The sequence below is a fragment of the Glycine max genome, chromosome 2 (genome assembly GCF_000004515.6).
Source record: "Glycine max cultivar Williams 82 chromosome 2, Glycine_max_v4.0, whole genome shotgun sequence".
Classification (NCBI taxonomy): domain Eukaryota; kingdom Viridiplantae; phylum Streptophyta; class Magnoliopsida; order Fabales; family Fabaceae; genus Glycine; species Glycine max.
In genome coordinates, this window is record NC_016089.4 from 9,853,533 (window position 1) to 9,876,608 (window position 23,076).

General features: G+C 34.0%; 1 protein-coding gene and 1 pseudogene across 1 annotated transcript; one reads left to right on the plus strand and one right to left on the minus strand.

Moving 5' to 3' along the window:
- Positions 1-355: 355 nt before the first annotated feature.
- LOC100777548 (abscisate beta-glucosyltransferase-like) lies at positions 356-9,518 on the plus strand (annotated as a pseudogene).
- Positions 9,519-11,176: 1,658 nt separating this feature from the next.
- LOC100778086 (abscisate beta-glucosyltransferase) lies at positions 11,177-13,431 on the minus strand. The gene has a single exon (XM_003520018.5). It carries the CDS (start codon positions 12,681-12,683, stop codon positions 11,256-11,258), a length of 1,428 nt encoding a protein of 475 aa, XP_003520066.1. The 5' UTR covers positions 12,684-13,431; the 3' UTR covers positions 11,177-11,255.
- Between the last annotated feature and the right edge of the window lie 9,645 nt (positions 13,432-23,076).

A 23,076-nucleotide genomic window follows, 5' to 3' on the forward strand; every position in this document is an offset into this window, starting at 1 on the left:
TGATTCTAAAATATCTTTTAATATAATGTTTTATTATTATTTATCTCTGTGCTTATTCACATATTTATGGTTTGATCATCCATCTTTATGTACTATTTTAGGATATAAATATTGGGAAATGTTTGTATGCTAAAAACTTGGAAAGGATATCTAAAGTGTCATATCTAGGAATAGAGTGGTCTTCTTTAGCCTGTTCATGCATCTTTGCTCTTAATGCAAATAATTTAGTAATCAATCGCCAAGGGATTGTGAGCGATATTAAGTGATTTAGATTTTTTCACTTGAGGGATCTTAGTTAGAATATACTCGTAAATGCGGGTAAACAGAGCAAGCCAGCTTCTCTAATTGAGCATACATGGCCCCCAAAATAGATTCAATTAAAATTGAATTGTTCTTCCCTTTCCTAGAGGGAGGCCATCAGATTCCAATGATAGACGCAGTGAGAGTGTTCGCATCTCATGGAGCCAAATCAACGATTCTCACCACACCCTCTAACTCTCTCTTCTTCCATAACTCAATCATGCGTATTCATAGCAAGCATATTCATTTCAACATGGTTCTCAAAACTAATTCAATTAAAATGTTTTTTTCCTCTTCGTAGGAAGAGGCCATCAGATTCCAATGATAGACGCAACAAGAGTGTTTGCATCTCACGGAGCAAAATCAACCATCCTAGCAACACCCTCCAACTCTCTCCACTTCCAAAACTCGATCAGCCGCGACCAAAAAACCAGCCTTCCCGTCCCCATTCACACCTTCTCCATCGACATACCCGATGCAAACATGCCTACTGTCAGTCCCTTCATCTACTCCTCGGCTCTCCTCGAACCTCATCGACATCTCGTCATTCTACACCCGCCAAACTGCATTATTGTCGACATGTTCCATTGTCGGGCTCACGAAATCAGTGATAAACTAGGAATCATGAGCATTGTCTTCAACGGTCATGAGTGCTTCCCTTGTTGCATCACTGAAAACATCAGAAATCATGTAATGCTTGAGAATCTAAGTTCAAACTCAGAGCCTTTTGTTGTTCCGAATCTCCCTCACAGAATTGAAATAACAAGGTCTTGTCTTCCCTTTTTTTTTATAGAAACCCGTCTCAGTTTCCTGATCGGATGAATCATTTTGACAACAGTTTAAACATTGTTACCAACAACTTCTATGACTTGGAATTGGATTATGCTGATTACGTAAAAAAGGGAAAGAAGACATTTGTAGGACCAGTGTCTCTTTGCAACAAAAGTACGGTGGATAAAAGTATAACAGGGAGGCCACTCATTATCAATGAACAAAAGTGCTTGAATTGGTTGACCTCCAAGAAACCCAATTCTGTTCTTTATGTTAGCTTTGGAAGCATTGCTCGGTTGCCCCCTGAACATTTAAAGGAAATTTCTTATGGTCTTGAAGCTTCTGAACAATCTTTCATTTGGGTGGTGAGGAATATCCATAACAACCCATAAAAAAGAAATAAAATGGGAACAAAGGCTTTCTTTCGGAAGGGTTTGAGCAGAGGATGAAGGAAATGGGTAAAGGGTTTAGTTCTTAGAGCTTGGGCTCCTTAGCTGTTTATTTTGGAGCATGTTACAATAAAAGGGTTTATGACACATTGTGGATGGAACTCCTATTTGGAAAGTTTGTGTGCTGGAATGCCAATGATTGCATGGCCTATCTCAGTCGAGCAATTTTTGAATGAGAAGTTGATAACTGAGGTTTTAAAGATTGGTGTCCAAGTGGGGAGTAGAGAATGGTTGTCATGGAACTCAAAATAAAAAGAGTTGGTGGGAAGAGAGAAGGTGAATCAGTAGTGAGGAAGTTGATGGTAGAGAGTGAAGAGACAGAGGAAATGAGAACAAGAGTTCACAAAATCCATCTCTGCCATGGATGGAAAGAAAAACTTGTAGAGAAAGCTAAAGAGAATATAAAATGGAGGAAAATCTAATTAGCATAGCATGAGAATTAGCTTACAAAAGTGTTGACTATTACAGTTTATATAGTTTGTTATAAGAATAACTAACCTTTAACTAACTAAACTAAGTAAGCTAACTCTAGTTACAATGTGATCAACCTGAATTAACCATGATCAAAATGATATCTATGCTAATATCCCCCCCAAGCTAGGAATGAATATTGGACATTCCTAGCTTGGAATACAAAAATTGAAAAACACCAAGCAACAAAGCCTTAGTATATATGTCTACAAGCTGATTAGTAGAGGTAACAAGCAACAATTTCACAATTCCTTTCTACATCTTCTCCCGAACTAGATGACAATCAATCTCAATATGCTTTGTTCTTTCATGGAAAACTGGATTTGCAGTTATGCGAAGAGGAGATCGATTATCACAATACAAAACAACAGGTTGATGAAAACCTATTTTGAACTCTTCAAGTAGGAAAGTAAGACATTGTACCTCACAAGTGGCACTAGCTAATGCTATATACTTAGCTTATGAGGAGCTTTTAGATACGGTAGCTTGTTTCTTCGATTTCCAAGAAATCAAAGAATTACCAAGATATATTGCATAACCAGTAATAGATCTTCTTGTATCAATACAACCAGCCTAATCTGAATCACTAAAACCTTTCAGATGAATGTTACTATCTGCAGAAAGAAAAATCCCTGCACCTGGAGACCTTTTGATATATCGAAGAATCCTGAAAGAAGATTTTTGATGAGCTGAGGTAGGTGCAGCAACAAACTGACTTAAATGTTGCATGACATAAGTGATATATGGTCTTGTGTTAGTTAGATAAATCAGTCTGCCAATTAATCTCCTGTAAGATGAAGCATCCGCAACCGAAATAGAGGAACCCGAAAGCTGATGGAGCCTAGTGGTATAATTAGAGGGAGTAGACACTATTTTAGAACCAAGCATGCCAGTGTCATTGAGAATGTCCAAAGCATATTTCCTTTGACAGAGATTGATGCCAGTAGGAGTTCTAGCTACTTCAAAGCCTAGAAAAAACTTCAAATCACCTAGATCCTTTATTTTGAAAGCATTGTCTAACAATTGTGTGATATAAACCAGTAAAGCGGTAATGGAGTTAGATTCATGCTTGAGAAACAAAGAATAATTAGATGTACACTGATTGTACACATGTGAGATTAAAAAGGAAGACAATCTGGCATACCATTGCCTACTTGCTTGCTTTAGACCATATAAAGATCTTTGAAGTTTACAAACCTGTCTCGGCTTATCTGACTGCATACTTGGAGGAAGAACCATATACATTTCTTCATTCAAATCACCATGTAGAAAGGCATTATCTACATCTAGTTGTTTCAAATACCATCGATTTACAATAGCTAGAGCCAATAAAAGCCTGACAGTAGTCAACTTGGCTACTGGAGAATAAGTATCCAAATAGTCCTGGTCCTCTATTTGAGTGTAGCCTCTGGCTACTAGCCTTGCTTTATATCTTTCTATGGAACCATCAGACCTATGCTTAATTTTGTAGACCCTTTTACATCCAATGGAAGTCTTATCCTGTGGTAGATTAGTAAGTATCCAAGTATTATTAACCTCTAATGCTTTAATCTCTGCATCCATAGCTTCAATCCAATTAGGATCTTTAGAGGCTATGTTGTATGATTGAGGTTCAACTTGTTGTTTAACAGACAAAATGACCTTTGTATAGGAAATGGATAGTCTGTTATAAAAAGGAAAAAATTGAGAGGATGAAAAGTAGTACCTATAGAGAGATTGGAAACAATTGATGATGATATGTGATGTGAAAGTCTTTATACTTGCTTGGCCTTTGTATCTATCTCATTGACCTTCTAAGTATCTGAGTGTCTCTTTGTGAAGTAACAAGATTAGAAATAATGATAGCAGGTTCAATAATATGATGATCAAATTAATCAATATTAAGAGAAGAAGGTGACACAAGTAAGACTGTAATGGAATCAAGTTTATTTTGGATAGTGAAAGGAAGCATATCTTCATAAAAAATTGACATTTCTAGAGACAGAAATGGCTCTGGTCTTAAGGTCAAGAGTGACATATCTTTTTGTGTTTGGCTTAAATCCCAGAAAAATAGAAGTAGCAGCTTTTGGATCAAGCTTCTTTCTATTGGCAGTTATAGTACTAGTGAAGCATAGGCAACCAAACACTCTTAAAGAAGTAATATCATAGAGGGTTTCATAGAGTATCTCATAGGGTGTTTTGTTACCAAGAAAAGGAGTAGGTATGCAATTAATAAGCACAACAAAGTGAATTAAAGCATAAGACCAAAAAATGGAAGGAAAATTAGATTGAAACAACAAGGATATAGTAACATTCAGAAAGTGTTGATTCTTTCTTTCTACAATTCCCTTTTGTTGAGGAGTTTCTACACAGGAAGCTTGATGTATAATTCCAGTTTCATCATAGAATTGTCTCAGAATGAATTCTGATCCATTATCTGATCTAATCATTTTCACCTTTGTATCAAACTGTCTCTCAACCATGGCAACAAAGTTCTTTAAGTGTGTTTGTGCTTTAGCCTTTGAGTGCATAAGAAAAATCCAAGAAAATCTTGAATGATAATCTATTATAGTGAGAAAATATTTGAAACCATTCAAAAATGTTACATTACAAGGACCCCAAATATCAACATGTATTAAGGCAAAAGCACATGAAGAATGAGATACACTAGAAGGGAAAGACTATTTTTTCTATTTGGAATTATGACAAGTATGACATACAAGCTGTTTATTAGTTGAGAAAAAGGTAAAATTGTTTTAACAATAACATCCTTTCAGAAGATGGATGGCCAAGCCTAAAGTGCCACAAGTCTATAGTGTTGGACCTTGTGGCCTCAATAATCTTAAGAGGGATAGGCTTAGAATGCAGAAGAAGCAACAACAATCAATTTAATAATTTTCTATAAACATGCAAGGCAAAATTGATTGCAATAACATAAATGAGATAAGGGAAGAGAGAATGCAAACACAGTTTTATACTGGTTCGGCCACAACTCGTGCCTACGTCCAGTACTCAAGCAACCCACTTGATATTTCCACTATCTTTGTAAAATCCATTACAAAGTCTGAACCACACAGGGACAACCCATCCCTTGTGTTCAGGAATCCTTTACAACAAGAGACTCACAGTCTCTTAACCAATCTCATTGAATAAGAAGAATGGAAGAAGAATTCTTTCTTCAAGAGAAGAATATTACAATAAAGATCATGTAGGAATCCTTATAGATTTTGCAAGTGTTTGGTCAAGGATTTCTTTTGAGAGAGCATTTGACAATGAAGTTCTTTTAGAATCTCTCTCATTGTCTTTTGAGAGGATAAGACATTTTTGCCAAGCAAAACTCTCTTTTTAAAATTCGTGCCCAAGTCACCTATTTATAGGCCTTTGATGGCCATTCACAAATCTAATGAAAAGATGTGACTGCTGGCAGATTTTCTGAAAACTTTCCACTGGTAATCGATTACAATGTTTGTGTAATCGATTACACAGTTATAATTTGAAGGGTTATGACTTTTGAATTTGAATTTCCAAAGTATACATACATTCACATTTTCCCCCTTTTTGATGATTACAAACATGTGATTTCTTCTCGACACCATCAAAGCTTGCATGATTTACATCTTCCCCTTTCTCAAGAAAATTCTTCTTGATATCATCAAAATCTTCATGATTTACATTGATACCACTTGTTGGACCTTGTGGCCTTTGTTTGTTGTCTCCATATATCATATTCACTTTTCTTGGGGAGAAATGTGGCCTTCGTTTGCTGTCTCCATAAATCACATATTCATTTATCTTGGAGAGAAATATGAATAAACTTTGATGCATGCCATGTGTTTGGATAAATTGCTATCAATGTATCGATTTTGCTCTTCTCCATTTTCATAGTCTTTCATCATGATACCCAGACTTATGATTTTCTTCTCTGAATCACTTGAATAATTTATGACATTATCTTCCCAAGTGATATATCCTTTCTTTTCTTTCTTCTCTTTGAAATTCATCTTGTCGGATTTTTTCATTCTTCTTTTAAACACAGGACAATTGAATCTCATGTGCCCAAGTTGATCGCACTCAGCATTTTGGGGCTAAAGAGGAATCTTCTTCTTTCTCCTTTCATCATCATCTTCTTTCTTATCTAGTTTTTTTTATATAGTTGCATTTCTCTCTATCATTGTAGGAATCAAATTCAATGGCTTCCCATATCTTTAGATCTATGGCTTCTATAAAGATCTGCATTCGGGTTTTCCAATAATGATAACCCTCACCATTGAACATAAGAGCCTATTGATAGAATTTCCCTCAGGAAATGGAAATTTGGATGAGGCCATATCTATTCTTGAAGTTTTTAAACTTTATACAAGAATATTGCTCTGATACCACTTGTTAGACCTTGTGGCCTCAATAATCTTAAGAGGGATAGGCTTAGAATGCAGAAGAAGCAACAACAATCAATTTAATAATGTTCTATAAACATGCAATGCAAAATTGATTGCAATAACATAAATGAGATAAGGGAAGAGAGAATGCAAACACAGTTTTATACTGGTTCGGCCACAACCCGTGCCTACGTCCAGTACTCAAGCAACCCACTTGAGATTTCCACTATCTTTGTAAAATCCATTACAAAGTCTGAACCACACAGGGACAACCCATCCCTTGTGTTCAGGAATCCTTTACAACAAGAGACTCACAGTCTCTTAACCAATCTCATTGAATAAGAAGAATGGAAGAAGAATTCTCTCTTCAAGAGAAGAATATTACAATGAAGATCATGTAAGAATCCTTATAGATTTTGCAAGTGTTTGATCAAGGATTTCTTGAGAGAGCATTTGACAATGAAGTTCTTTTGGAATCTCTCTCATTGTCTTTTGAGAGGATAAGACATTTTTGCCAAGCAAAACTCTCTTTTTAAAATTCGTGCCCAAGTCACCTATTTATAGGCCTTTGATGGCCATTCACAAATCTAATGAAAAAATATGACTGCTGGCAGATTTTCTGAAAACTTTCCACTGGTAATCGATTACAATGTTTGTGTAATCGATTACACAGTTATAATTTGAAGGGTTATGACTTTTGAATTTGAATTTCCAAAGTTCCGTTGCTGGTAATCGATTACATGTTGAAAATTCAAATTCAAAACCTTTTTCAACAGCTATTTCTCAACCCTGTCTTCTGGTAATCGATTACACTTCCTGGTAATCGATTACCAGAGCCTTGCATGTCTTGAAAGCACTTTGTTTTAAGGCAAGGCTTGGTCTTTAGTGAATCTTGAAACAAGGCTTTGTTTGTTGAAGCAATCTTGAATTATTCTTGAAGCAAATGCTTATCATTTGAAGCAGCCTTGTTAGATTCTTCTTTGACATCATCAAAATCATGTATACATACATTCACATATAGGTATTTTATTACATGAAAAAGCTGAAACACTAGCAGAAACAACAGGAATAGAAGCTGTGATAAAACTAGGAGCATACTCCTTGAGAGGCTTGAGAGTAAGCATCTTCAGCCTAGAAAGACCTTTCACCATATCAACTGTACCAATCCTTTTCAGGTTCTGCATATCCTGGATAAAAAATTTGTCATTCATGAAAATTAGCTTGCAAGGAAATGAAGAAAGAAGCTTAGATATAGAGATCAAATTGAACTGAAAGCTAGGTATATATAGAACATCCTTTAAGAATAGAAATTGAGAAAATTACGTTGTGCCTGCATGAGTTGTAGTGACTGTATGGCCAGTGGGAAGCTTAACAACTATGGGATTTATCTTCTTACAAGAAGAAAATAAGTGAAGAAAAGTTGTGACATGACCAGTGGCTCCTGAATCGAGTATCCATTCATCTGGACGTGCCTTGCTTACACTACAAGTGATGGATAAGACATTACCTCTGTGTGCACTGCTGGAACTAGTGATTGTACTAATTTAAATCACATGTGAATTGTTGTGACTTGAGCTCTGTTGCTGTAGCTGGGCCCTTAAAGCCTTATATTGTTGAAAAGTCAACTTCATATCAGTATTTTGTTCATCTTGATTTTGTTCTGAAGCAGAACCATTTACCTCTTCTTTCAAGACATTCATATTATTGATATTTGAGCTTTGAGACTTATGATATTTATGTGCAGGAGGATAACCATGCTTCTTGTAACACTCATCATCTGTCTGGTTAATGAAACCACAATATGTACAAAGTTTGCTTCCTTTCCCACTGGAATTTCCTTTGCCAAAGCCACTCTGGTTACTTTTTCCTCCTTTGAAACCATAGTTTTGAGGGAAACCATTCTTCTTGAAACATCTATCAACTATATGATTGTTTTAGCCACAGTAAGTACATGATAGTTATGAATTTGATGAAGATGTGCTTGCTGCATTGATCAGACTATTGTTTCCTATCATATCATTGCTATTAATTTGTCTTTCTTGTTGAACTGCATAAGAAAAGACTTCAACTATACCAGGTAAAGGATCCATCATCAATACATTGGATCTGACATTGCTGAACTGATCATTCAATCCTTTAAGAAATTGCATAACTCGATCTTGCTTCTTTCTTTCCATAACACTAACAAGAGCATCACATGTGCACTTTGGATTGCATGTACAAAAAGGATCATGTCGATAACTCTCTAATTCATCCCGAATAATACAAAATCTTGTAAAATAATAAGTTATTGTTTTATCACCTTGTCTTATGAAAGCAATGTCTTTCTGCAATTATGGGATTCTCAACAAATCACCTTGTGAATATCTGGACTTTAGATCTTTACATATGTCTCATGCATCATCCATCCAAAGAATTCTTTGTCTGATTGAATGTGAAACTGAATGGACTATCCAAGAAACCGCGATATTATTACATCTTTTCCAAACTACGTGAAGAGGATAATTCAATGCATATCCTTGAATTGAACCATAAACAAATTAAACCTTGTTTTTCGCACTCAATGCTATCAGCATTGATCGACTCCATGAACTATAGTTCGAAGAATCGAGAATTGGAGAAACCAACGTTGTTGCATGATTTTCTCCTGGATGAAGATAATATGGACTATGAATGTTTAATGACTGATCTTGCTGATTGCTACTCATAATGAAAGATAGTGAGAGGAAGAAATCGAACAGATATAGAAGATCAAAAGGATAAGAAGTTGCATAGCAGAACTCTTTAAGAGAAAAGCTCTGATACCATCACAAAATCCATCTTTGCCATGGATGGAAAGAAAAACTTGCATATAAAGCTTAAGAGAAAAGAAAATGGAGGAAAATCTAATTAACATAGAATGAGAATTAGCTTACAAAAGTGTTGACTATTACAGTTTATATAGTTGGTTACAAGAATAACTAATTTGTAACTAACTAAACTAATTAAGCTAACTCTAGTTACAATGTGATCAACCTGAATTAACCATGATTAAAATGATATCTATGCTAATAATAGTCATAGACATTGCAGAGAAAGCTAGAAGGTTGTGGAAGAAGGTGGAACATCTTACGCTGATGCCAAGGCATTGATTCAGGAGCTTAAAGCTCACAGATTGGAAAGACAAGATTAGAATTATAAGATAAGAAAGGGTTCAGTTCATTGGGACAAGGTAAGCTTCACTTTGTTTATGATGAAGAGTTTATATTCATGACAACTACGCATAGAAAACACAAGAAGACAGCTTGTTACTTTCCTGCATCACTTGAAAACTAATGCTAGATGCCTAGATCTATGCATACAACGAGAGTACATTAATGCTGAGTTTTTATTTGGATACAAATAGGAGGGAGAGAAGGGAAACAAGAGTGGTGGAAATAATGGTGGTTTTTTTATATCATTAAAATGGAGTAAAACTGACTTTTTTTTTAAAAATAACTGTCACACTTTGCAAACATTAGGAATGCCACACATTCAACATTAGAAAATTGAATTTAAAAATTGGTTATTTAAAAAATACATGGGATTTTCTTTTTTATATTTTCTTGAGTTATTCAATGGCAAAGTGCATTAAAAAAAGTGCAATACAGAAACTGAGAAAAAAATATCATTGTCATAAATGGTCATAGAATTTTTTCTAATGAATATGTGATTGCATATGAACCTCAAACCACTCACAATTTTGGGTGACGCTGAAATCTTTTTTGTCCTATATGGTAAAGGATATGTGCAGGTATTTGGAAAATACAAGCATTAAACCATGATTTTTAATAGTCCTTTTGCTCTCCTCTTTTCTTCACTTGCCCTCAAAGAGAAGGGAAATTGTAATTGTTTAGCAAGAACTATTGTTATTCTATTGATTGGCTACACATTTGTAGTTCTAATTGTTGTGTTGCATGACAGACATTCTATGAGTTACAAAAGTTGCTTAGTAAGACTGATGGCCAAGTTGTTGTTCATGAATCGACTAATCTTGAGGAAGCTGCTAGGTACTGACTTTGCATACATATCCAATATTGTCGAATTCTCTGATTATTTTGTTACCAACACAGTTCTAACTCACTTACTCCGTTGCTCGCACCAATGTATGAGGTCAACAGAAATCACTGTTGATTTATTGCTACATCAGTGCAACCATTTATATTACAAGTTTCCATGGAATTTAAATTATATTAAATTAGATACCTAAATCTCAACCATCACAATTTAGCCATCTAGCTTGCAACCATTAACCACCTGTCCGGATGCCTGACACCAATACTTATTGTATTAGGCTGTTGCGGGAAACAAAATATCGTTGACTACCTGTGGTAGATGATGATGGAAAGCTGGTAAGTATTTATTCCTTCTTGTAACTTTAAATTTTTGTGCTTCTTCCAGTAGTGACTTTGCCCATTGATTTTTCTCACATTTTTGCTAGGTTGGACTTATTACAAGGGGAAGTATTATAATTTGTTAAGGCAGCTCTGATTGTTATTCACGATCTTCTCGAGTCTTGTCCATATTTACCAATTTACTGTCAAATTGAATATCTTAGTTATATACATTAGACAGGGTTAAGGCCAAGATATTCCCTAACGAATTGACACACTTTTTTTTCCTAATTATTAGGTGTATAGGTGAAGATACAGGGGATGGGGAGTAATCATGATAGTGATCGATTTATTTTATTTTTTCTGTTCACTTTGAACTTTAAGTATTTCAAGTGATGCTGGAAAGTAACAAGCTCTTTTTCTTGTGTTTTTTGTGCTTGGCATGAATATAAACTCATCGTATAAAGGGACACTAATGTTGTCTCAATAAAGTATGAATTGAACGCTTTCTTCTCCTTTGTTTTTTCTTTCAATTACAGCTTTTTTCTCTTATAATTCTAATCTTGTCTCGCCAATCTGCGAGCTATAAGCTCCTGAATCAATGCCTCCGCATCAGCGTAAGATGTTCCACCTTTTTCCACAGCTCTTCTTGCTTTATCTGCAATCTCTTTGGCTCTTGTTGTCATTTCCTCTGCCTCTTCACTCTCCACCATCAATTTCCTCACTGCTGATTCAACCTTCTCTCTTCCCACCAAATCTTTCCATTCTGAATTCCACGACCACCACTCCCTGCTCCCCACTTGAACACCAATCTTCAAAACATCAGTTATCAACTTCTCGTTCGAAAATTGCTCGGCCGAGAGAGGCCACGTAATCATTGGCACACCAGCACACACACTTTCCAAAGTGGAGTTCCATCCACAATGGGTCATAAACCCTTTGATTGCAACATGCTCCAAAATCAACAGCTGAGGAGCCCAACCTCTAAGAACCAACCCTTTATCCTTTTCCTTCATCCTCTGCTCAAACCCTTCCGGAAGAAAGTTTCCGCTTCCATTTTCTTTGTTTTCTGATGGGTTGTTATGGATATTCCTCACCACCCAAATGAACGATTGTTCAGAAGCTTCAAGACCATAAGCAATTTCCTTTAACTGCTCAGAGGGTAACCGAGCCAAGCTTCCAAAGCTGACATAAAGAACTGAATTGGGTTTCTTAGAATTCAACCAATTCAAGCACTTTTGTTCATCTATAGTGGGTGTCTTCCCTCTCTCGGTTTTATCTTCTGCAGTTCTGTTGCAAAGGGACACTGGTCCTATAATCCATGCCTTCGTTCCCTTTTTTAGGTAATCAGCATAATCCGGTTCCAAGTCATAGAAGCTGTTGGTAACAATGCCGAAACTCTTCTCCTCTAACTGCCTCATCCTATCAGGAAACGGAGACGGGCTTCTCAGAAAAATAGGAACCTGAGACCTCGTCATTTCGATATGGTGTGGCAGATTAGGAACAACGAAAGGTTCCAAGTCTGAACTCAGATTCTCAAGCGTGACATGGTTTATGATATTTTCAGTGACGCAGCGAGGGAAGCACCCGTGGCCGGTGAAGACAATTCTCGCGATTCCTAGCTCGTCAACTATGTCGGGAGCCCAACGGTGGAACATGTCGACAACAATGCAGTCTGGCGGGTGTCGGAGGAGGAGCTGCCGAAGAGGTTCGAGGAGAGCCGAGGAGTCGATGAAGGGACCGACAGCAGACATGTCTGTGTCGGGTATGTCGGCGGAGAAGGTGTGAATGGCGACGGGAAGACCGGTTTGTTGGTCGCGCGTGATCGAGTTTTGGAAGTGGAGAGCGTTGGAGGGTGTTGCTAGGATGGTTGATTTTGCTCCGTGAGATGCAAACACTCTTGCTGCGTCTATCATTGGAATCTGATGGCCTCCTCCTACGAAGGGGAAAAAAAACATTTTAACTGAATCAGTTTTGAGGACCATGCTGAAATGAATATGCTTGCTCGCTATGTTTAATTACTACAAGAAAATTGTGAATTAGAAAGAGAATTTTAGCAAGGTGAGAGAGATATGACTTAAAGAACCAATCGCACGCAGCTTTTATTTATTGGTTTTTTCTATGAAGATAGATGGCGGGGGCGATAGATTCTATGAGATGAGAAAATTAAGATTGGAGCTAAAACGTCATGAGTGACATATTACAAGCAAAGTGCCAAGTTTAGTTGATTTGTGGTGTTCGACTGAAGCTTCCAATCGCTGTGATTCATTGAATAAACCAGTCAAACGAAATTGACATATATTGTCATTATTGTTATTTTAGCTGATACTTTATGACTATTGTATATGGAGGAAGGAAGACCTATCGGCACAAATATATAATTTCAGGCACGAATGAAGGATGCTTATACTTATATTCTTTCAGCATGGGTGATTGACCATGTCGAGCTCCTTGTCTTTTTATCCAATCGATCCAGGGCTCCTTTACAAACTGATAGGAAACTGTTGTAAACTACTAGCAGTTCATTTTAGCAGCCCCAGCAGTACTTCTAGAATATAACTGCAAGTTGCTAGTTTATAAAATAACTAGCCTTGAACCCGTATCGATTTTACGTTAGTTTCAAGAGCAATTTACATTATTTTATAAATTATTGTTATGTTTAACATAAATATATATTTTAGTGGAATGTGATTTTTAGGTTAGCAAAAGAATAAATAAATAAGAATGTACATATTTTTTTATTAAAGTTTTTTTTAAAATTTGTTTTTCATAAGATGTTTTTAATAAAAGTATAAAATTATCTCAAATATAGTTTCATATAAGTTAAAGTAATTTTTTTAAAAAAAAACGCGTAGAGTATTAGACAGGAATAAAATTTTAGTAAAAGAAAGTGATTAGTTTTCAATTGATTTATTATAAGTTAATTAATAATAAACTTTATAAAACATAATTAGGTTATACTATCAATTGCCCAAAACACTAATATTTTTATACTTGATATGAAATGCGTTTCGAATTGTTATCGTATATTTGAGGTATTCATAATAATGATTTAATTGCATTGCTATTAACCTCACTGACAGTTGAAAATTACATACTAACAATCAAACAAAATGGTTAATCTCATTGAAGCTCTTAATTTGTTGCTAATTCATTGAGTTGCCTTTTCTAAAGAATTCATATGAACAAAATACAATAATAGATCAATCAAATGATGTTTCTTAACTTCAGCTTTGTAAAAAAAAACTATACTTTTATTATTTGAGTTATTTAATTTTGTTGGATGAGATTTTTCTATTGTATATTTTCTTCCGTGAACAAAATAATAACAAGTATTATTTTGAGATAAAAAAAACAAGAAATTATTTTTAATATAATGCCAAATGCCAATTTTCTGAAAAGTCTTGTCTCAATTCCTAGTAATTTGAATTTTATTTTAAGAGAATCCAAAACCATTTTGGTCCTAATGTTAATCTACTCGAAGAAGAATAAAATAAGCATAGTGGACATGGTCTAGATGTAGTAGCATTAGAATTGGTCCAATTTCATGGCTATCTAAATAAGATTTCAGTCGTTGAGCAAATGTGTCCCATGAAGTACATGTCAGGAGTACCCTTACAGAAACACTCACATTTTCGACAAATAATTTTACATGGATATTGTTTTCACATAACATTAAAATGCAACAATTAATATGGCACTCAAGAATAAAAATGACTTTCTTCAGCTTACTATCAAGATCCCATTGCACAATTTCGGTAATCTCACCAATCACATCTTGCAAAAGAAAATTAAAATTTATCACACTTTGTCTATTAGAATAGTTAAGTATTAAATATTGAATAAATGCAAGATTATAATAACCTATTAGGTAGCCAGGAGAAGCTGTTACATTGAGTATATCATCAAAAGCAGTGAAATTATAAACATGGTTAGGTATTTCCGACATATCTTGTTGTGTCACTCTAGTTGCTTTCGTGAAGGCCAACCTGTAATCATGGTTTGTAGTCCTATACTGGCCTCTATTAGCATCCACTTCAAAGTTTTCCATAATATAAAAGATTCCTTCTTTTAGTTCATCTTGCTATTTTTCATAGTCTGCATTCTTCACTTGAGCACTAATTTTATCTCCCTACATGAATAAGGATGTTAGCTTTCACCCACAATTATCGACAAACATAGACAAAATTATGCATTATATGCTTGACTAAAGATTACTGGTTTATCCGTGAGAATCATTTCAAATGTGGGTTTTGGAGACCTATTAAGAATCCAAATGTTTATAATCCTTATTCCCACTTTCCATGTTTCTTTGGAGTCATTGATTAAATTGATGGGTTGTGGTTGACGTGACATTATGTTCTTATAAGCACTGCATAAACAAAAAATAAAACAACACTTAATTCAGCAGGAACAAAACTCTTCAAAATATACAAAACTCTCATGTTCAATGCTCTTATTAAACAAAATACTACAAACCCTAATTAAACAGAATCTTATCAAACATTGAGTATCGAAAAAACATACCTTTTTTTGTTGTTGTTTTGAAATGAGGCTAGGAACTTCTGTCTTTTCCCTTCCTTTTGCTACCCTGAGACCTGCTATATTTTACACTAATACTCTATACAACTCATTATTTATTTATGTTAAAGAAGATAAAAATGAAAATTAAAAGAAAATGTTTTTTTTAAAAGGAAATAAATGAAGTAATCTACATTTCATATTTCTCCATCCCATAATTCTCCAAATACCACCATATCTAAGATATTACAAACATATAATTGCTTCTGGAGTATGAGATTATGATATTACATCGACCATAGAGTAAAAGATAGTAGGTATACAAAAATAGGAATGTTGAATTTAAAATAGAAATAAGAAAAAAAATTAAAGTTTGGTATATGATCTTCGTGACCATATAATAATGGAGAAGCTTGGCTTATTCTTGCAAATTGGATTACAATTGTGGGTATTGGAGTTGTGCTATGACCTAGCCAATTCAGTCCTTTTTCAGCATAGTTATCATGCAAGACAAATTCGAGCTTTTTCCCCTATGCATTTTTAACAAAAATAAAAATAGTAATATATTGGTGTTAATTTTAAACAACAAATTGGAATAAGTAAAACCATAAGTATGGTCTAAAATTTTGAAGATGAATTTAGTGATCTTGTTCATGTTTTGCAAATCTCGCTCTAGTGTAGACCTTGCTGTAACAACACCAATTATATCTGTAAAAAAAATAGTGTTAATATATTGTAATAGATATATAAACTTAAGACGAATAATATATGATACCTATCAGGAAGTCTGCCTGTTACTTTAGATTGTGAACTTCGTTGAAATGGATTGATGTTAGCCCAAAGTTAGTATATATAGCATTTTTAGCTCCTTTAATATGGTTTTTTTTTGTAAACAACAAAAATATAACAATGATTAGTCATACGATTGATGCCAAAATTATCTAATAATTTAACATCATCAAATGTGTAAAGTTTTTGAGGATTTATCTCATTTTTTAAAATTTTGTCATAAAGTTTATCTTTCATTAGACCTTCAATTTTTTAATCCTACATATTGAAACAGAAATGTGCATAAATGTAATTAGTTTTCCTATATTGTCACCTTAATATTGGAAATGTTTAAAATGAGAAATTGCAAATACTAAAAATCAAAATATGGTTCATGTTAAAACACACATCTGAATCTATGAGGAAGAATTGAATAAAAGATACATGCTTTCCATTGAAGATTTAACAGACTGTCAAATACCTAATAATCTGACATTCGATAAACCATTTTCCTTGATCTGGTTTGATATCTTTAATTTTGTTTTCTCTTGAATTGTTTGAAGACATAACTGCATAGGAATGAGAAAAGGCAGTATAATGATGAATGATATAGAATGAAGTATGCCTATGTTTCTTAAATGGAATGAATATAAAACTGTTGCTTATGACATGTTTGATAGCACACATCTATTAAGGATTACTATGTGATTTGTATTTTGTACTTTTGTGCTTGTTTTATTACTTTTATAACATCAATTAATTCTTGAAAGTACTATCACTTTTGCTAAAAAAAGCAAAAGCATTTATTCTGTCAACATTGTTTTGTCTATATATTTTAATTAGAAAAGTAAATGATCTAAGCATACTCTAAAATCTGAGATGGCAAAAAGAAATGTTGCAGTATTAATAATCTGCAGGAAAGACAAATAAAATGATCATTGTATAATCTATTTTGAACAATAGACACAGAAATCAAAACATTAACAATGTAAGAGTTGAGTTGCATCTTACTAATTGGCTGATTAATTACCAAATGGAATAGCTATTTATAATATTCATGGATCACAATAAGTATCATAATACAATTAAACATGTTATATATTATATCCTGAATTTACACTTTAAAAATTTGTAGAAAATAGTACCTCAACATGTGGGAATAAGTCTATTATGGTGTTTATCAAGTATGAGTCAAAAGATTCGTGAACTTTGGTTGAACCTTGATTTGAAACGCATGTGTTTAACCCAGGATTTTATAAAGTGCTTTTGGAGAAACATTCAAATAAACTTCATCATCCTTCCACAGAACATATAATCATAGGTTAATAATAATAATAATAATTAATTAATTTATGTCATAGCTAAAGTTTTTAACCATGAAAAAAAGAATTTCGTTTGAAGCTTCTATTCGGTAGTAATTCATTGGTATCTTTAACTTATTAACTTCATTGTATGGTTATCAATAAGGTCTATGCACCCACGGTCCCAGAACAGAAAGTTTGTTGTTTTTTCCTTGTGGTAAACCATGACCTAGAGTCTATACCTAACAATGCAAAACTAGATTAATATTAACATGCACACAGAAACAACGACTTTAACACACCTTCCTCGTTGTTTTCGTCTGAACAACAACAACAGGTTGACTACAGAGAGTTTTAACCCAAGGTTAACATCACAATGCTTAACCTCTATTTTTTTAAACCCAAGCAAATGGAAACAAAAAACACAACACACAACACACAACACACAACAACACAACACCGCAGAGGAGCAAGCCACATGTCAATGGTGCAAGAAAGGGCAATTTTGACATTTTGATAGACTATTCCATTATTAGATAGATAGACAGATAGAAGTAGATAGTAGATGTGAACTCAAATAATTACAAAAGTAGAGGATTTAAGCATACTGTTGAAATTGAAATGGTAAAAATCAATGTTGCAAAAACCTATTAATTACCTCAACAAAATTTGATAATTACAAAAGTATAGGATTTAAGCATACTGCCAAAATTGAAATGGTAAAAATCAATGTTGTAGTGTTAAATAATTTGTTACCAATGACTAAGCATAAAGCACAACAGGAAAGACAAATAAAATTGTCATTGTATAATTTGTTTTGAACAATAGACATAGAAATCAAAGCATTAACAATGTATAAGTTGAGTAGCATTTTACTAATTGATTAATTAATTGCCTGATGGACCAACTACCTATAATATTCATGGATCACAATGAGTATTAGAATATTAGTTAATCATGTTATATATTATATCCTGAATCAACACTCTTAAAATTTTTAGAAAATAGTACCTCAGTAGCTGGGAATAAGCCTATTAAGTCGGTGTCAAAAGAGTATTTCAAAACAACCAAATTACCGAACTTTGGCTAAACCTTGATTTTAATTGCAAGTTCTTCTGGAGAAGCATTCAAATCAACATTACCATCCTTCCACATTACATATAAGCATAGGTTAATAATAATAATTCAAGTCATAGGTAAAGTTATTAACAATGAGAAAAAATAAAATTCAATTTGAAGCTTCCATTCAGTAGTAATTGACTGCTATCTTTAACCTATTAATATGATCTGTGCATCCAAGGTCCCAAAACAAAAACTTTGTGTTTTGCTCCTTGTGGTAAACCATGAGTTGAAGTCTATAACTAACAACGGAAAAATATTAACATGCACACAAAAATAATGTAAACTAAAAAATTCTATCAATTACCTCAACATAGGTTGTTGATTATATTTGCTACATGCACATGTGGAGGGAAATCAATAGACACCATCAGGCACTACACCCTAAACCTTAGATACTAAACCTTAAACCCTAAAGAATAAGAACCCAAATCCAAACCTTAAACATCTAACTCCCAACAAAAAGACAACAAAAAGAAAATCTTTTAGAGATTGAGAGCGGAAAGAGAATCTTTTAGACTTCTTTGGTTTATTAGCGACACACACTGCTACCATTCAATCCACATCATTGAGCCAAAATCCAACTAAGGAAGAAGGGAAAAAAATCACAACATAAAACACACAACATTGAACATAAAACAACCAACACATAATAGCTACTTGAGCCACATGTCAATGGTCTAAGCAAAGACATTATGACATTTCCACAACCCATTCCATTATTAAGATAGAGCATGAATGCATTTCCATAACAATTCTACACCCCAATGCTTAACCTCTATCATTTTTAATGCTAGAAAATGGAAAGGACAGCGAAAACATGGGTTTAGAGATTGAGAGCTGAAATGAGTTATTTTTTTTAAGAACAACACACAACACAACACCGGGCGCAAACAAAACAAAGATACTCAAAATAGCGACCCACGTGTTGATGGTGTAGGCAAGGGCAATTTGGACAGCCTATACACAAACAACATGCAACACATAATACACAACAACACAGAGAACAAACAAAACAAAAGAAGTGCACAGAGTAAGACAACACAGATGAGCCAGCCACGTGTCGACGTTTGAGGTAGGGGCAATTCTGACATTTTGACAACTCATTCCATTATTGAATAGATAGTGGATAGTAGATAGATAGTAGAAATAGATATAGTAGATAAATAGTAGATTCTACCAATCATATCCATAGTTACACAAACTACTTTTAGTACAAAATAAAAGAGTAATTGGAATGATCAGCAAAATGATTTATGTTTACAAAATAATTATAATTTAATATATAAATATTATTAGTACCTTTGAGATTTCATTTAAACCATTAAAGAAAAGTGTTGTTCGGAAGTTAAATAAGGGGTGATTTGTGAATATTAAAGAATAGAACAAATTTGGACACACCCCATGTTTTGTTGTGGATGTTTTTTTTATTAGATTTATTTATTATTTCCCTCTCCACACTTGATGGAAGAATAACCAAACAGACATGCGAAGAAAACTAAGAAATGGAAAGGGGAAGAAAAAAAAAAGAATAGAGAAAAGAGATACTTTGAACGAAGGATGAAGATGAAAATGTTATAAAAAAATGAGATAGGAAAAATGAAAAAAAGAGAGAAGAGATTAAAGAGGAGCAATAATCACATTATCTAACAAAACTAAATCTAAATGACAACATATCTTTCCATCCATCAACACCATTTCAAGGTGGCTAGACTTTTCACGCACTTGGTCAAACCGCAGGTCCACAATCTGAACTCCAAGCTTGAATGTTTCTTTGCTATCATCAATAGCTCCAATCATATTAAAACTCTGAGACATGTCCCACAACAAGACTTTAATGAATAAGCATAATAAGGAATGCAATCAATATGATCGCAAAATGCCACCTCAAACACAACAACAGTAACATACCTTCTTCATTCAACATGTCATATGGACCAGGAAAGAAAAACAAATTCATTTAACAATCAAGTCACACTAAACATTACAGGACAACAAAAGCCAACCTAAAATCCTAGAATGCAAACCTAAAAACAATCTCTAAATTGAGCAAACCTAAACCTTAAACATCTAACTTCCAACTCCAGAATCTCAAGACCAAACTTCCAAAAAATCAAAGCTCAAACCCAACCTTAGAACCCAAAAACATATTTCTAACTACATCACAGACAAATAGAGTACAACATAAAACCCTACAAACAAAACGCAAAAACTAATGCCCAACGTTAGAAACCCTAACCCACCCTACTGACAAAATCAAAGCCCAACACCCAACATCAAAGAGGAACACACAAAAAGGCAACCTGAAAATCCCTTACCCATCCTACTGGCGAAATCGAAGCCCAAATCCTAATACCAAACGGGAACAAATGAAAAAAATGAAAGGTAAAAAAAAAAATAAACCTCAACGCACCTTTGTTGTCAGTTTCGTCTGATTAACAAAAATAGGCCAATAATAGAGAGTTTTAACCCAAGCTTAACACCCTAACGCTTAACCTCTATCAGAAATCAAAGGCCAACATCAAAAATCAAAGAAGAACAAAAGAAAAACCAATGTCAGAAACCTTAACCCACCCCACTGGCAAAATCAAAGATGCAAAAAACATAACACACAACAACAACACAACATTGACACAAAACAAAGAAACCATAAACCCCAAAAGAAAAACCAACTTCAGAAATCCTAACCCACCCACTAGCGAAATCGAAGCCATGAAAAACACAACACACAAAAACAACACAACACTGACACAAAGCAAACAAACACAAAGGAGTAGAACAGAGCTATTAAGAGATTGAGAATAGAAAGGAGATTTGAGAGCATAAATGAGATTTTTTTTAAGAACAACACACAACACACAATACACAACAACAAAACGAACAAACAAGTCAAAAGAAGCATATGGAGCAAGCCAACGTAGAGGAGCCAGCCACGTGCTGGCATTTGAGGTAAGGGAAATTTTGACATTTCGACAATCCATTCCATTATTAAATAGATAATGGATTTCATGACAATGATTAGTTTTAAATGGTTTATAAAATTCCCAAATTGGCTATTCAACTCTTTCATGATAGGAAGGATTTCTCTAGCATGTGTCATCCATTGGAGACCATGAAAGAGCTAGTCACTTGACTAACACGTACATGTTGTCTTTATTTATTAAAATCTAGAATCTCAGTAGATTTTTCTTATTTTCAAGTAATATTTTATATGCTTATAGAATATTTTTGTTTGAATTTAAACAAATATTTTATGCCCATGTCTGTACCAATGATTCACTACTAAAAAAAACATTTAATATTGGCACTTTAACATTGGTTTTTTTATAAAACCAATGTTAACAAAAGGGTAGTGGCATAATTATAAATAAAATGAGTTAATTAACATCATTTAAAAAAAACCGATGTTAATGGAGTGATGTTAACATCGGTTTTAGGATAAACTGATGTTAATGAAATCCATGTTAACATCAGTTTTACATGGAGATTTTAACATCAATTTTTTAGAAAAACTGAAGTTAACGTTATATGTTAACGACGGTTGTTATGAAAAGCCAATGTTGTTTTTGTTATATATAAATACCCTCTTCTCGCACCCAAACACTCCCACTCTCAGTTTAAACCTCTCCCTTCCGCGACACTGCAACTCCTTCGTCTTCTTGGCCATAGTCTCACTTTCGCGACACTGCAATCCTTTCTCGTCGTCAACTCATGACATCGTCAACTCCTCCTTCTTCTTTCTCTTCTTCGAACTTAAGCTCTCTCGCTCATGATTTCTTCTTCTTCTTCTTCTGCAGTTTCTCAAGGTAAGTCCTAAATCTAAACTCATATTAGCTCATACAAATTTTTCTCTTTTAGTTTTGTTTTGAATCAATTTGAGTTGTTTGCTATGTGTTGTGTGATTAGGAGCCAATATGGTTAAGAACTTATATCTTCACAGTACATTCCGGTCAAGCAATTTTTGTTTTTTTGTTAACTTATATTGTCTAATTCAGATAATATCCAGACACACTAGTCCTTGTGGCTTGCTATCTTACTTTCTTGCCACAATGAGTCAATGCCTCTCAAACAAAGTACATCACCATTGTACTGCAATCACAGAATGATTACTGAGATTTCTTGTTTATTCACTAAAGTGGATCTAGTTAGATAGCTAGGTATATATCCTACAGCTATTGGTCAAAGAAAGAACCATATAAAATCATATAGAAATGAAATGGCTTGAATTTGTAGGTGTAGGATGCATAAATTCCACAAATTAGAACATATTGTTATAACTACCATAGTCATTTGGTCATTTGATTGATGTGTGTGTGTGACTGACTCTAATGGCATTATTGATGGATTGTCAAGTGCACCAATTCATCCCAAGTAGTAAAGTTAAAACGGAAGTCCAGGTATCGTATCCACAGGGACTTTGTTTGTACTTAGGTAGATGAATATTTGATTAAGAAAAAAATTTGAAAAAGTTATGGAAAAACAATAATTTAAATTGACAAAAAATTAAATCATACAAGAAAAGAATTAAACATGAATTAATTGAGGATAGAAAAGATGAGAAAATCCAATATTATTGTAGAAGAAAATTCAGAAGATGAGAATGTTGGGAACTTAGCCTACCAGAGCTACTCTTTGATGTAATGTTAATGATTTTTCTCTATTTATAATT